At 28.0% G+C, this 15,499-nt stretch overlaps 1 protein-coding gene across 1 annotated transcript in view; it reads right to left on the reverse strand.

Moving 5' to 3' along the window:
* LOC111636943 (GPI inositol-deacylase-like) overlaps positions 1-15,499 on the reverse strand; it is a gene marked incomplete at its 5' end in the record, with an annotated part of 86,251 nt that continues 70,752 nt past the window's right edge. Inside the window, 4 exons of the mRNA XM_023382329.1 lie at positions 1-250; positions 6,142-6,401; positions 9,358-9,496; positions 14,195-14,383. Coding sequence (XP_023238097.1) covers positions 82-250; positions 6,142-6,401; positions 9,358-9,496; positions 14,195-14,383 — 757 coding nt within the window. The remainder of the gene's footprint in view (positions 251-6,141; positions 6,402-9,357; positions 9,497-14,194; positions 14,384-15,499) is intronic.

Consider the following 15,499-nt stretch of genomic DNA (forward strand, 5'->3'; position numbering starts at 1 on the left):
ATTTTACAAAATTTCTTTACAACAAAATAAAATGAATTTTTAAAATTTACATAATCATACATTTGTTGTTCAAAATTTAAACTATTCACATTTTATTTTATTTATATAATTGTTAATTACCTGTATAAAGGCTATAATGCATAAGGCTATTGTAAATGAATAAATAATATAGTAAATTTTGATAACAGTAAACATAGTTGTTAAAACAGCAAGAGTGTAAAGCACATAGGATAAAAATTTATAGCCAAATCTGAAAAAGAAAATACTGCTATTAGGTATATTTAGTATTAACACTATACAATATAAACAAAGTGCCAAGCATTACTTTTTAGAATAAAATTTAAAATTTTGGTTCTGAATTTCAAAAACTTATAAAATTTATTTCTTGATATTTTTTTTATTGCAAAACTTATGTTAAAAAACATTTTGGCACTTTAGAATTTATTCTAAAAAACCAATATTTTAAATTTTATCATTATGTTCAAAGATCTTTGAACATAATGATAAAATTTTATTATTAAAATAAATGACATAAAATTGTTTTAGAGGAATATTGGTATACAGTATTCCTCTAAAACAATTTTATGTCATTCATTTTATTATTATTAATTTTAAATTTTACATTCAAAATTGATTTCAAAATAATTCTTAACAAATATAAATTATTTGAATTGCTGCATTTAATGATATATCTTAATTGAGTCAAACAACTTGCATATTATGTATACCGTGTTTCCCCGAAAATAAGACAGTGTCTTATATTAATTTTTGCTCTGAAAAATGCACTAGGTCTTATTTTCAGGGAATGTCTTATTTTTTCCAGGAAGAATTCACATTTCTTATTGAAAAAAAATTCCCAAGTCAAACTTAGACAAGAGTGACGTATATCCGGTGTGTCGAACTGTCGCCATTTTATAGCGTCAACATCGGACTCGATGACCAATTAGTGCTTACTGAACCGTAGCACTATGCAAATGTCATGTGGCGTGATTCCCGGCCAACCAATTAGCCATCCCCAGCCGTAACGTTATGCAAATCTGTGATTCCCAAGCCATAGTCTTATGCAAATCATGCCGTGTGGCGTAATTGTCTGCTGACCAATCAGTGGCTGTACTTTCAAAAAGCCAACGGCCACTTTCACCATCTGTCGATGACCGTTACCAATAAAGAAAAACTTCTCTAGGTCTTACTTTCAGGGGGAGGTCTTATATTTCGCAATTCAGCAAAATCTGTGCTAGGTCTTATTTTCTGCAAATGTCTTATTTTCGGGGAAACACGGTAGATTCATTTTTTTAAACTGGTGAGCATGTAAATAAAAAAAATTGTTTCCAAAACTTTTACCAGCTGTTTTAAAACACTAAATGTCATAGATTCAATTCCATATTTATTTATTTTCCAATAGTAACTAGGCCAATTATCATAAATCCCAACAGCAGTATTCAATATAAATTATTAATTACAATTTTTTTTGTATAATGCTATTTTAATTAATAATAATAAGAAAACATAGTATAATTGTGGTAGTCCTATATCAATAAGTTGAGATAGCTTATTGATTACATCAGGATGACGACAACAATTACAACAAAAATTGATTGTATGTTACTAAAGATCAACAAATTCAGTTAAGTGGAGGTTTTTATTATTTTATACAGCAAGAACATGACTGTCAAAGAAGAAAACACAGATCAATTTTCCTTTCTTCTTAAGGACAACATTTAATTTAACTACAATTTTATGCTACAACAGATATTATGCAGTCACAATTACATAACGTTATGGGTTGAGAGAGAGATGTAAGAGCAGTGAATCAAGATGCCTCCCAATATTAATACTTTGTGCAATTAGATCTTTGAGATAGTTTGATGGGTGAAAGAACTTGTCCTAATCAGTAAGAATGGAACTTCTAATTTGATTGATTGTTTGACCTTTGCTTTTTCTGATCAATCCAGAGAAATTAAAGTTGCAAAGACAAAGTTTTAACTTTGTGAAACTTGGCTTGATGTTAACTAGAATTTAATTACTTCTCTGAACTGACTTTAAGAGAATCTCTGACTCTCTCTCTTATGCTTTTGTTTTCAGCTCCTCCACAAACTCCTTAGAGGACAACCAGATCAATTTTTCAAATTGTCACTAAGAGTCCATAGGTCAACTGGAGATTGACCTTTTTGTTCTGAATGCTTTCCATTGGACTATCTCTCAATTTATATTTTTAGAATCACAATAAAAAAATCTGGTTTGCAAATATAAATAACCACCTTATATACAATTTACTGATTTGTATCCAATTAAGCCTTGTATTTGCAAAAAGGAAAGTAAACTTTAATCACATTGTTAATTAAACTACCAAACCCATACTCGGCAGAAAGAATAATCCCTAAACAGCTTTGGTACTGAATGCTGAAAAAATTTATATATATATAGAGTAGTTTTGGATTAATACATTTATCTTTCAGAGATTCAGACAGTAAATGTAACTAGGAGTTTCTATAAAGTTTATTTTTTACAATGAACTAACATATAAAAATATATTTTTTATTTAAAATTATTTGAATATGAATTTAAACATAAAAATTCTAAAATAACCTTAAAGAACATTAAACCTTAAATATTAGAATTTTATTTTTATGTTCTGTTACAAACTGTTCCAATATAGAATACATTATGAATAGATATTCCAAAAATTAGCCACCTGAGGATAGCCTATAAATTAAGCTGAAAACATTAGAGCATAACAAGTAAATGTTTAACAAAGGTGTTTAGTGATGAATTACCCATTGGCTGCTGAGAAACATTTATTTCTCCATATAAGTGGAGGCAGTTCTACATACAAGCAAAAAAGATGATTCCTACAGCCTCACAAATTTAGTAGTATATTTTCAATAATTACCAGTTTGATGATTTAGATATTAAAATGTAATTCTACCAGTATCATCAGTTTCAAATTAAAACTGGTCAATAATGTGTCAAGAAAAACCTTTTTCACTTTTCATCTTGTTCTTTGAAAGAGAGAAAAAAGACTAGTTCTGCAGTATTTCTATAATTTATTAATTCAGTGCTGCTAAAAGCAACAAAGCAATTTTGTAGGTGAATTTCTGTACATTGAATTGGAAAATTTAATAGAACTATTGTACACACTATTATTATTTATTGTGTGTTTTACAGTTTGTTTCTATATTAAAAATGCTCGTATTATTGTAGACCTAAATAAATCTATCTCCATCGTCCTTTTAATTTGCTTCAAAAATAAATTTTTCTTAGGGCCTCACAAATCCTAGGGCTACCCCAGGAAGGAAGATTAAATATCTATTGTAACATCACTTACTAAACTTGAATTTACGATAACTCTTGTGAGTATACTGTATACAATAAATAAACGATTATAATCAATTTAGAATTTTCAGTAAAAACTGATATAAAATCTGAAACAGTTACTTTTGTACTGATTTGAATAATTTACACATCTGTTCAATAATTAACAATAATTGATCACTGCATTAAAAGTATATTGATAAGTTTACTGTAAACTCGTGCGTTAAAGTGTAATGCTTTTGGAGGCTTTAGGACTGTTTTGTCTCATAAATCTTACATTTTCTCACCTCATATTTATTATCTTTGCGATTTTATCTTCTCTAGTACATATACGAAACCTAATATAGTAGTTACTATATTAGATTCCATGTGTACTGTACTAGAGAAGATAAAATCTCTTACATAAAAATTGTCTTAAATTCAAACTGATGACAAAAAAATTTTAAAAATTTAAACTTTTCTTGCGTAAAAAGTGAAAACATCGGTGTTTATCGATGTTTGTCATGAAATATTTCTTTTGGAATGAGTGTAACTAAAATGACACATACTATTGGGCGTATATTGAGAGAAAATGAAAAGTTGTAAAACATAAATTCGATATTCCATTGTAATAGTTTTTAAAGGTCTTTTTTTCAGTTAATGTTTCAGTTAATAATCCAAATAAAATATCACAAATGTTTCCAATAATAATCTATAAACAGATGTATATAAAATATTACAAAAATACTAAGAAATATAATAGTCAGATGAAAATATAATTCGGTATAAAATGAGTAAATAATNTGCTCATATATATGGACATTCTTATTATTATTACACATTATTAATAAATAATCATTATTACTATTGTTATTATTTATCCTCTACCATCAGTGCTCTTTTAATGCACCTCAAAAATAAATTTTGCCTAGAGCCTCATAAATCCTTAGGCAATCCTGCATATATAGCAAGAACCTTGCAATCATCTGACTTATAAAACTTCCTCTGTATTGTAGTGGGGTAAACCTCCATAAGAACTACAAATTTTACATCACTATTTTTAAGAAATGATGATTTTGAATCAATTTGGCATTATTCCACAAAAGTATATGAGTAATTTTAACAAAAAAAAATATCATTTTCAGACTAAATATATTGTTAAAACTAAATTTTTCAGAATTATTCATGCAGAAAATCAAATGATTTATTGTGTTAAATTTCTTTAAATGATGTATTTCCATAGAATCAATTGATCATTGTAAGATTTTGAAGGGGAAGATCTGTCTGAAATTTTGCAGCAATAAAGTAGAAATTCTTAATATTGATATATTAGTATATTTCCAAATCTCTTAGAAAACTTAAAAAATGAGATGATTAATATGCATATTCAAACTTTTTCGCTTTCCTAATCATTCTAAGCATGAATTTCTCTTACTATCCAGACTATCAGGAATATACATTTTAAAAAATGAAGAAAGTAACAAAGTTATTGGAAAGCTACAAAACAAAAACATATCTTATTATCAAGGAATGCTATCATATAAACAGCATCTTGAAGAAGAAAAAGGAAAACTAAAACAAGATTGAGATGACATAGCCACATAGTACTTAGAAAAGATACTGAATCAATAAGAAAATCTGAAGCAGAAATAGTTAATCTCTATCTAATCATTTTTCTTAAGATGGCAATAAAAAATAAGAAAAGGCATTTAACAGAAGAAGTCAGAAGTCAGAAGCCAGTACCTTAATGAGTTGTCATTAAATTTTGGATTAAAGGAATGATATTAACTAGGACATTTACTTCTGTTTCATATGTAGCTATAAAAGTACTAAGCTTACAATTATATAGAGATCAAAGAACTAAAAGTTTATATTGGATCAAGTTCTTACAACAATTATTTAACTAATTTGTGAAAAAATTTTTGTAACATGAATTGCTCTCATTGTTTTTGTTTGTATTTAAATAATTTATTGTAAAAATTTTGAAAATGGAATAACACAAAAAATATTTGGTTAATAAAACTATAAACATTTGACACTTAAATAAAAGAAAGGAATCAATTTAATTAATATATAAATCATAATAGAGAAAAAAATATAATTCAAATATACAAATATATATTTGAATTATAAGTAAATCTGATGACAATACAGTAGAGCATCAGTTAACCGACCATTCTAGTCGGCAAATTTCAAATGTCCGCTAATGATGTGGCGCTACAATATTTGGCTATGTCTTGGCTACTTTAATATTATTTTTGTTAAATTTTTGCGTGTTTTAGCTGGCAACATCGACTCGACCATTGAAGGGAGGCCAGTATTTAAACGAGACTTAATTTTCTAATTATGAATGGTTGTTTGTTTTGTGAGCAATAAAATAATTTTAAAATAATTTTTAACAATACAATAGCGACGATTATTATTTTAAAAAAATTTTTTAGGCTTAACATAGATGAAAATTCAACGCGAAGTTGGTTAATAGCGATATACTAACATACTAATTACATACTACTAATATACTATACTAATGTATTTTTTTAATTCTTTTTGGTTATCCGATTTTTTCAGTTATCCGAACAACCTGAGTCCCCAATTGAGTCGGATAATCGATGCTTTACTGTATAAAGTAAGCCTAAAACATTTGTTTTTTTTAATAGTCTATAATATTGTATATTATTATTTTGTTATATACAATATTAATGTTAATGTAATTAAATAGAAACAAATTCAATAAAGTAACATTAATACAGATGATTTAGGATTAAAATAACAATGTAGTCTGAAGTTTATAAATGAAAACATTGAAATAATTATTCGTGAAATTTAATTTAGAATAAAGAGAAATATTACCTGTTGATCTGTAATTCATCATCTTTCCAAAATATATAGCATGTCATCATGATTAATATTATTATTATTAAAAAGGGATCTTGAGAAGATATTACAGAACTTTTGATATTACGAACCCATACAATAAAAGATGGGATCAATAAACAAAACATTAAAAATAGAAGAAAATTAACAGCCATTCGGATATGCCATCTTCTAGTACGAAAATTAATTCCTTTTCTATCCTCTTCAATAATGCATTTACCACAGGAAGGAATGAGCTATAATAATTATATTTATATATTATTATTTGAATGTTTGATATTAGATAAAATGTTTTAGATAATTAAACTAAAAATTTTTTATCTACATATAAAATCAAAACAGAATTTTAATATTAAAACAAAGTATAATTCCACAATGGTTTAAAGGAGAAAATATTACATTTAAAGGAGTAATAGCTACAAAAAAAAATTAAAAATTATTCAAGCACTTTCAAATTTAACTGCTCATTTTCAAGAACTCAATGCTCTGTTGCATTCATAGCAATAGAACAATTCTTTTGATTAATGTCTTATTTTCTTCATTTAATGATATAATAACTATAATATTTTCTTCATTTGAATTAATTCGTATCATTTATTTAGATGATGATAATATTAATAAGAAGTAATATAACTTTATATATAAATAAATGATTAAAATTTAAGAAAAACATTTTTTACATTAATATAAAAAAAAATTGAAAAACACTATCTCAGAGAACACTCAAACCTGTAATTAAATTTCCACAGAAAAAAAATCACGCAATTTAAATTCAAATTTGTAAACACTATCTCTATATTATTTGCCACTTAACCTAATATTTTTGTCTGTATTTTTATGAATTAAATAAAACAATATTATTGTTCCTTAAAATAGCAGCAGGTTACAACAATAATTATTTAAATTAATAATTTTCATTTACAGAAGAAAAGCAATTAACATTGAGTCTTAATTTGCATTTAAAAATGGCATGATAAGGCTATAGACACACTGCAACATTTTGTCTTGAGACATTTTGTTGCTCAACCAAATATATGAGAGTGCACACACTATGGTAAAATGCAATAAAAGATACAAAAAGTTCTGGTGGCTGGCAACAGTTCAGCAATGAAACATCTTGCTCTATGTGTTTATATGAGAGTATGCACATTGTGATTTTTTTTGTCACCACAGTAAGTGTTGCAGTGCAACATTCAAAGCGCAAGCCATGTGCCATAAAGATGCCATGAACAACAACAGTTTTTATTGATAACAACATTTTTGTCTTATAGAACAAGCCACTAGTCATAATAATTCATCAAAACTATTGACATTCATTTGAAAATAAGAAAAAAGTTTATAGCATAAGTTCATAGCTCTTTGTACAAATATTCCTTTTAATTTTCCTTGTAATGGATAGTCTAGTAATATTGAATGTACCCAATAGGTCCTTTTTCTTTTCAGTTTTAGATTAATTTCGTTCTATCTGCAAAAGATTGTGAAATTTCAAATTCTTATGCTGTAAAACTGTCTCTAAATCAAATAGGACTTATAGCATAAGGTTCACACCTCATGATTCTCACCTCATGATATAGTAAACCAAGACCGAATTATAATGCTGGATTCATAAATCAGGCTGTAACCTGGCTAATTATATATGTATATATAGATATTAAGTCTACTAACTCCAAATAACTGGATAAGATCAATAGAAATATAAAAAGAACCCAAAATTCAGCACTGAGCTAACAAATTCAGAACTGACAACTTGAATCACTAGTTATTCAAGCATGTGAAGCATGAGCCCTCAACAAGCATGAGAGCTATTGCCTCATGCTTGTTGAGGGAACATGATTCATTGCTTGTTAACATGATTCATCAAACATATCATTTGATGAATCATGTTAACATCCAAACTATGGACAATGTAGTAGTGTATGAAATGATTATAAACTATATGTAATTTTATAATTTTACATAGAATAAAAATAAATGTATGAAATGATATGTTCTGTTATTCAAATATTTAAAATTTTTATAATGCATGTGTAGTCAACAGTAATTCAAAAAAAATGTTCAAATTCCTATTTTTATTCCATTCTCCAACATTTGAGTGCTGATGATAATGCATAGCAAGTCAAAAATGTTTCATTAATAAAAGTCATTGCAATTAGCAGTCGTGCATATTATTCATTCAGTCATGGTGCCAAGTTTTATGTTGGACTATATGCTATTACTTTTATATTAGAATAAAGGTACAGTCGACCCCCCTATAACGTACGTTCCTATAATGACAATTCCTATAACGTAGCGAAAAAATTGTAGCAACTTTCGTATAACGTACCTCCTATAACGTCGTTTCGTGACAAGATTGATAGAGTCTGGACCAATAGTGGATGAGCAGCCGAACTACTTTCCTCCAACCCTGCGCCACGCTACGGAGCGGCTAAATTGAGTTTGCTATCGTCTGTTTAGTATTATATATAAATTAGGTATAAATTAGGTACTGTACATATAATTATATATTAATTATATATAAATTAGGTACTGTATATATAATTATATATTAACTTAATTTATTGTAACTTTATTATAATTATATATATGCTTTCTGCCGCCTGGCAACACGCTACGGAGATTTTAGGCTAGTAAGTTGAGTTTATTATCGTCTGCACAGTATGTAAATTAGGTACCGTAAGTCTAATACAGCACTAATTTTATACATTTCTTGTGAAAGAAACACTTCTTATTCAACGGCCATAAAAATTATTTATATTAATGATGTCTCCAAAGGTCAAGTTATTTTTCTGCGAAAAATTCGTTATTAGAAATCGCGGCCGCCGTTTCATGTGCTGTTCCGCGACGAAAACCAGCTTTAAGCAACGGCGTAGTCGAACGGTACACACTCGGTAAGTAATCCTATAATTTTTTGTTTATAGCATAGTTTATACGGATTACTCCCAAAAAATTATACGTGTTTTGGAAATGTTGAGTCGAATTAGTCTAGAATCGGTTAATTTTATAGAAGAAAACCTTTCGAACAGCCTTAGTCCATAAAGTTCCCACCTATCGGGCTGCGATTGGCTCATGTATTTAATCATTCCTACAACGTAAAATTCGATTAGCGTGGAACGTATCTAAGCGTTATAGGGGGGTCTACTGTATACAATTAATAAAAAGCATAATTAAAATGTATAATTTACAAAAATTTACCTTTATGAGATCAATGACAAATAAAAAGAATATACATAAACTACTTGAGAGCATGGCAAAAATAAACAAAGTTGACATTAAAAGTATAGGAATAAATAGATGTTTTGATGTTTTTCTTTCAGTTCCATTCTTATAGTATCTATTATAAAATATAAATTTATATTAGAGTCTTTTAGTTTACAAATTGGAAATACATTAAAATGAATACATAATTTATAAATTAATAAAAATAACTTCAATACAGCATAGATACATCCAGATAGATAGTAAAGATTACCAAATAACACAATTAAAATATTTTTAGTCTCATTCAATACTCTAGTTTATATTATTTATAATAGATTATAAAAATATACCAAAAAACATATACATGATTAATAAAAAACATAATTAATGATTTATTGAATTATATAATCTAACCTATATGAATTATCATGAACATTGATTACTCAGTAACTTTAGTCAGTATCATAAGAGTCTGAACAAAACTGGGGATCAACTTATACAGCAACATAAAAAGCCAACTTTTATCTCAGAGTGGTGGGGATTCTCCCTTCTACCTTTCATATTCTTAGCAATACAGTAACAAAAGATTGGGAGGAGCTTCTTTTTCTCCTCTTATCAAACTCATGAGTGTCAAAAATTTTAGCTTTGTGTAAAATCAAACTTGTAATTTCACAAAGTTAATTTATAAGTGTAATTGTATAATCATCAATTGTGACATTTAAACTGAATAAATTTTTCCAACAGACACTGTATGAAATATATATGGTCAACAACCATTTTGTTTTGCATTTCAATAGTGCACTTTTCTTTTGCTTTGCTCACCTACTGCTGTAAGCAAGCTGGATGGCAATGCTTAGGATTGCTTAAGATAAACATACCAGTCTATGCTTAGGATACGATGATACCTAGATGATCTCTTCCTGAACTACAAGTAGAAACCTGGTAGAGTTTCTTTGTGGTGTCATTTTGATGTTTCTAATAATTTCTGAATTATTAATTCAATAAAAAAAATCAAAGCATAATTCAGCATTCAATCCACACAATAATAATAATATATTTGATTGATATCAAGATGAAAATCATTATTAGAATATGTTTTATTTAATCTATAAATTTCAAGCAAATTTCATATGATAACAAATTAATGTATTTTCTTTATGATGACATGAATACAGAAAAATTATCATAGTGAAAAATGTCTCTACTAAATAGAAAAATTGTAAAAATAAAAAATTATTTCTTAAAAAATATATTGGATTTAACAGCAAAACATTCTTTATTTTGTTAAATTCAGCTGAACTCAATTATAATGAGCATGATTATAACATGTTATTGTGAACAGACCTTCATTTTATGTGTTTGAGACATTTTTGTGTATAGATACTCACATTTATAAAATACAAAAAAAAATTGTCCTACATAGTACTTAATGAGTAGGAAACCCCATCACCATTTGAATGAACTGTCTACTGAATTGTCAAAACTACGACTCTTATGATTTATTTTTACATTTAATCTTCAGTTTTCAGTCTTCTTTCATGATGGCATGACCTTCAGTTTTCAGTCTTATTTGACATGTTTGGGTCCTGATTTGGCCAAACCACTTTGCACCAGTGTAGTTCTGCCACTGATTAAAATAAAATGAAGAAATTTTCTAACTCCCTTCACTACCATTCAAAATATTATGTCATTTCCTCCTTTCCTTAAAAAAATTCCATCTAACTTTTTAAATTTTATTGTATTGAATCAAATAAAGAAGCTTTGATTAAAAAATAATAAAATATTATATATAGTCATTGACCATTACTCACTATATCCATTGTCAGTGATATAGAGTAAATAACTATAACCATAGCTTCCTATAATCATTTTTAGTGAGTAGGTTTACTTGATCCTTTTGTACTCATTACAATCGAGTTTAACAGTATATAAAAATTTTAAATAAATTTATTCTCAGAATCAGTTTTTTTACAGCTTTTAAAAAATCAAAACTCTGGACCAATTCAATTACTTATGATAAACAGAATCTTTTTGTAATAATATTTTCTAATATTACATATATTTTATTTTAGCTTATATGCAGAATCTAACTTTTGCAAATATTACATTTACATTACTTTTCTTAAAGGTTTATCTCATGAAATTGATTTTTTTTTCTTTAAGTGAATTGAATAAATCAGAAATAATCTGTGTTAATTACAAAAATTCAAAAAAATTATACTAACAGCAAAGCATATAGCCTAGGAGTATTTTTAATTAAAATTTCATCATTTTTAATAACTTTACATGCTAAGTGTAGCAGTTTCTTTAAATATAAATAAAAAAATCAAATAATTATTATTTACATTTATAGCATTTAACAATACTGTAATCAGAAAAAAATAAGAAAAATCAATTATAATATTTACAACATAAATTTAAACTTGATGATGATGATTTAATGATTAAAAGAAAACTATTCTTAATCATTAGATTAAATAATCTAATCTAATTATCATGAACAGCATAACTTCTCTAATATTCAGTAGATACATAAAATTAAATTTATTTTTTAGTTTCTATGTATATATAATTTGTCAAATAAATTTGTTCTTATTCACATTTATCATATACAGTGTAAATCCAATTTACAAGCTTATGTTACAAAGCATTTTAGGGATACTAAAGCCTCTTATAAGTAGAAATGAGTCTTTTCATTATTCCTTACAGTCAAAATTTGTATCTTATTCTAACATAACCCAGTCACATCACACATTTCTCAAACAACATTAAAAGATCTACAAAATACCTATAAATGACACAATTTTATTAATGTAGAGATAATCATTCTAAAATTGGTACAATTTAGTAAACTTTATTATTATCTCTAATAAAAGATACTAATACACAGTGTGAATGCAACAAAGAAAATGTAGATTGGAACCTACAAGCCAGCTCAAGAATTTCAATCTAGTCATTTGTGATTAGAATATTTTGTTCACATAAATATTGGTTGGTGCTCATTCTTTCAAATATTTTATCTTGTAAATTGGTAAGAAAAATAAAATAAAGCAGTTCATTGTATTGAATTCTTGTAGATCAGGGTCACACTGTATATTGAAAATCAAAGTCTAAAAATTTTTCAGAAAATTTTTAAATTATAAGGACCTTGAATAAGTTCTCGCTGTTTTTTTGTGAAAATTAACACTTTATTTAAAAAAAGTCGTAATAAACACGTCACTGAAAGTATTGTCCGTCGCTAGCCACTACTTTCTCCTATCATTCTAGCAGCATTTGAATTCCATGTCGGAAAAACGACACGTTTTTTGAGGCTATCCAAGAATCAACCCATTTTTTGGCATCTTCATAAGAACGAAAGTGCTGCTCAGCCAGGCCACGTGACATCGATCGGAACAAGTGATAATCGGAAGGGGCGATGTCTGGTGAATATGGCGGGTGGGGTAGGACTTCCCATTTAAGCGTTTCCAAGTACGTTTTCACCGGTTGTGCAACATGTGGCCGAGCATTGTCATGTTGCAAAATCACTTTGTCGTGTCTCTGCTCATATAGCGGCCGTTTTTCCTTCAATGCTTGGCTCAAACGCATCAATTGTAGTCGATAGCGATCTCCCGTGATAGTTTCGTTTGGTTTGAGCAGCTCGTAATAAACTACACCTAGCTGATCCCACCAAATGCAGAGCAGAAGCTTCGAACCATGGATATTCGGCCTTGCTGACGATGTTGATGCATGACCGGGCTTACCCCACGATTTTCTACGCTTAGGGTTATCGTAGTGTATCCATTTTTCGTCACCTGTCACGATACGATGCAGAAAACCTTTCCTTTTCTGCCGTTGAAGCAGCTGTTCACATGTGAAAAGACGCCGTTCGACATCTCTCGGCTTCAACTCGTACGGCACCCAATGTCCTTGCTTTTGAATCATTCCTAATCCTTTTAAACGTTTCGAAACTGTTGTGTGATCAACTCCTAATGATTCTGCAAGTTCAGCTAGCGTCTGACATGAGTCTTCATGAAGTAATGCCTCTAATTCCTTGTCTTCAAACTTTTTTGGTGCACCAGATCGTTCTTTATCTTCAACATCAAAATCATTATTTTTGAAGCGTCTAAACCAATCTCTGCATGTTGTTTCCGACAGAGCATGGTCGCCGTAAGTCTCAACAAGAATTCTGTGTGCTTCAGCTGCAGATTTTTTTTGAATAAAATAGTGCAATAAAATTCCCCGCAAATACTCTTTTTTTAGCACGAAACTAGACATGTTTAACACAATGAAAAAATAAGTTGTTTACACTTTGGTGAAATGACGTATACTGAATTTCAAGGTCGCTTATTGTACTTCCTTACAGATGTGTCACCATCTAAAAATAAACACACGTGGTTCTGGTAACGCCATCTGTTGGAAAACAGCGAGAACTTATTCAAGGTCCTTATAGTATCATCAATAAAAATCATCACACAAAGAGTAGAAATGAAATTACAGTGCATTCTCACTAATCCAAACACCACTTAATCTGAACCAATTTTGATAATTTTCACTATATCTTGCAACTAAAACCAAACTACTTAAAAGATTATTTTTTATAACATGACACATTTATGTTAAAATGCGTAGTCCATAATTTTACAAATTTATGTACCAAATACAATGTAAAAATTTTTTAAATGCATGTATTTGTAATCCTTTTTTTTAACTTCCTTTTCTTTATATATAAATCTCTATATCTAAACAAGTCTTAGAATAATTAGTTTGAATTAGCTAGAATGCACCAGTTTTTATTTCACAGAAGTTTTTAATATAAAAAAAAAAAACTCAAAAAATATTTAAATATGCATACTTATTTTTCAAAACATTCAGATAATATCCATTTATTGTAATAAAATAATACTGGGCACTTGAAATGAGAACAATAAAGCCATAAGCTATGAAATACAAAATTGGTCTCAGACCCAAAAAGTAAAGACCTTCATTCTGTAGTATAAAATCATCTGGATATGGCAAGAAACCAGGAAGATAATTCATATCTCTGAAAATTATTAAAATGAATTTTATATTAAATTCTGCAAGTGTTAAATTTTTAAATAATTTACAATAATTTATGCATAAATAAATTAATTTTACTTTATCATAAAATAGAGTAGGACAGCTAGGCACTAAAAATTATAGTTATAAAAATCTAACTGATAATTTACATGTGATTTTTACATACTCTAATAATAAATGACATCATCCATAAATTGCTTAATTATATTTTAATTTATTTGTATATATGTTGCAGTCAAAACCCATTTTTAGTTAGAACACATTTTAACAAGTTGAAACTAGTTTATACTAGATGTCTTTGTTATAACCAGTTTTGTTTAGTTAAAACTAGTTTTAACTCAAATTCATTTTTGACTAGCAGTAAATTCTAGTTTTAGAAATAGATAAATAAATAACACTCACGCCAAAATTGTATAGCTTCTTGATAACAAGCACTGAGTTCAGCGTTAATACACTGAACTCGGTGCTTGTTATCAAGAAGCTCTAGTTTTAACTAGACAAAACTGGTTTTGTCTAGTTAATTTACTGTTTATTTAGTGTTAATTTAGTTGCACATGTTTTGATTTTAGATAAAACTAGTTTTAACTTTTAACATTAGTTAAAACTAATTCTAGCTACATAAATATGTTTGGGGGGAAATAAATAAAGTTATGTATAGTGATTCTGGGGAAGATGCCTAAAATTTTGCTTATGAAGGAAATTATAGCACTAATTTGGGTTTTGGAGCCCTCTAATGAAAATGTCATATTTTGGAGTATGTTTTTCAGATAAAACTGGAGTTTATTAAAAAAAAATTATATATTGTGTTTGCAATGACAACTTTTTCACTGTCTGGCATTTTAGGCATCTCACCCCAAGTATCCGGGTGAGATGCCAAATGCCATTAGGGTAAGATAACAAATATAATTGCTTAAAATTAATTTTTGAATTTCTTAACCAAATTTAATTTATTGCATATGTAGTACAAAGTACTTCATAGTAAATATAACAGCACAGTATAAGTATTGTTAAGTTTCCGCCCGTTCTAACGTGTTCTATAGCTAGCTGAAAGCTTTTTTCAGTCCAAAAACTTTTTTGAGAAGTCCTTATATAATTTCTA

This window comes from Centruroides sculpturatus, unplaced genomic scaffold (assembly GCF_000671375.1).
Source record: "Centruroides sculpturatus isolate CEXI.00-Female unplaced genomic scaffold, Cexi_2.0 scaffold128, whole genome shotgun sequence".
In the NCBI taxonomy this organism is placed as follows: Eukaryota; Metazoa; Arthropoda; class Arachnida; order Scorpiones; family Buthidae; genus Centruroides; species Centruroides sculpturatus.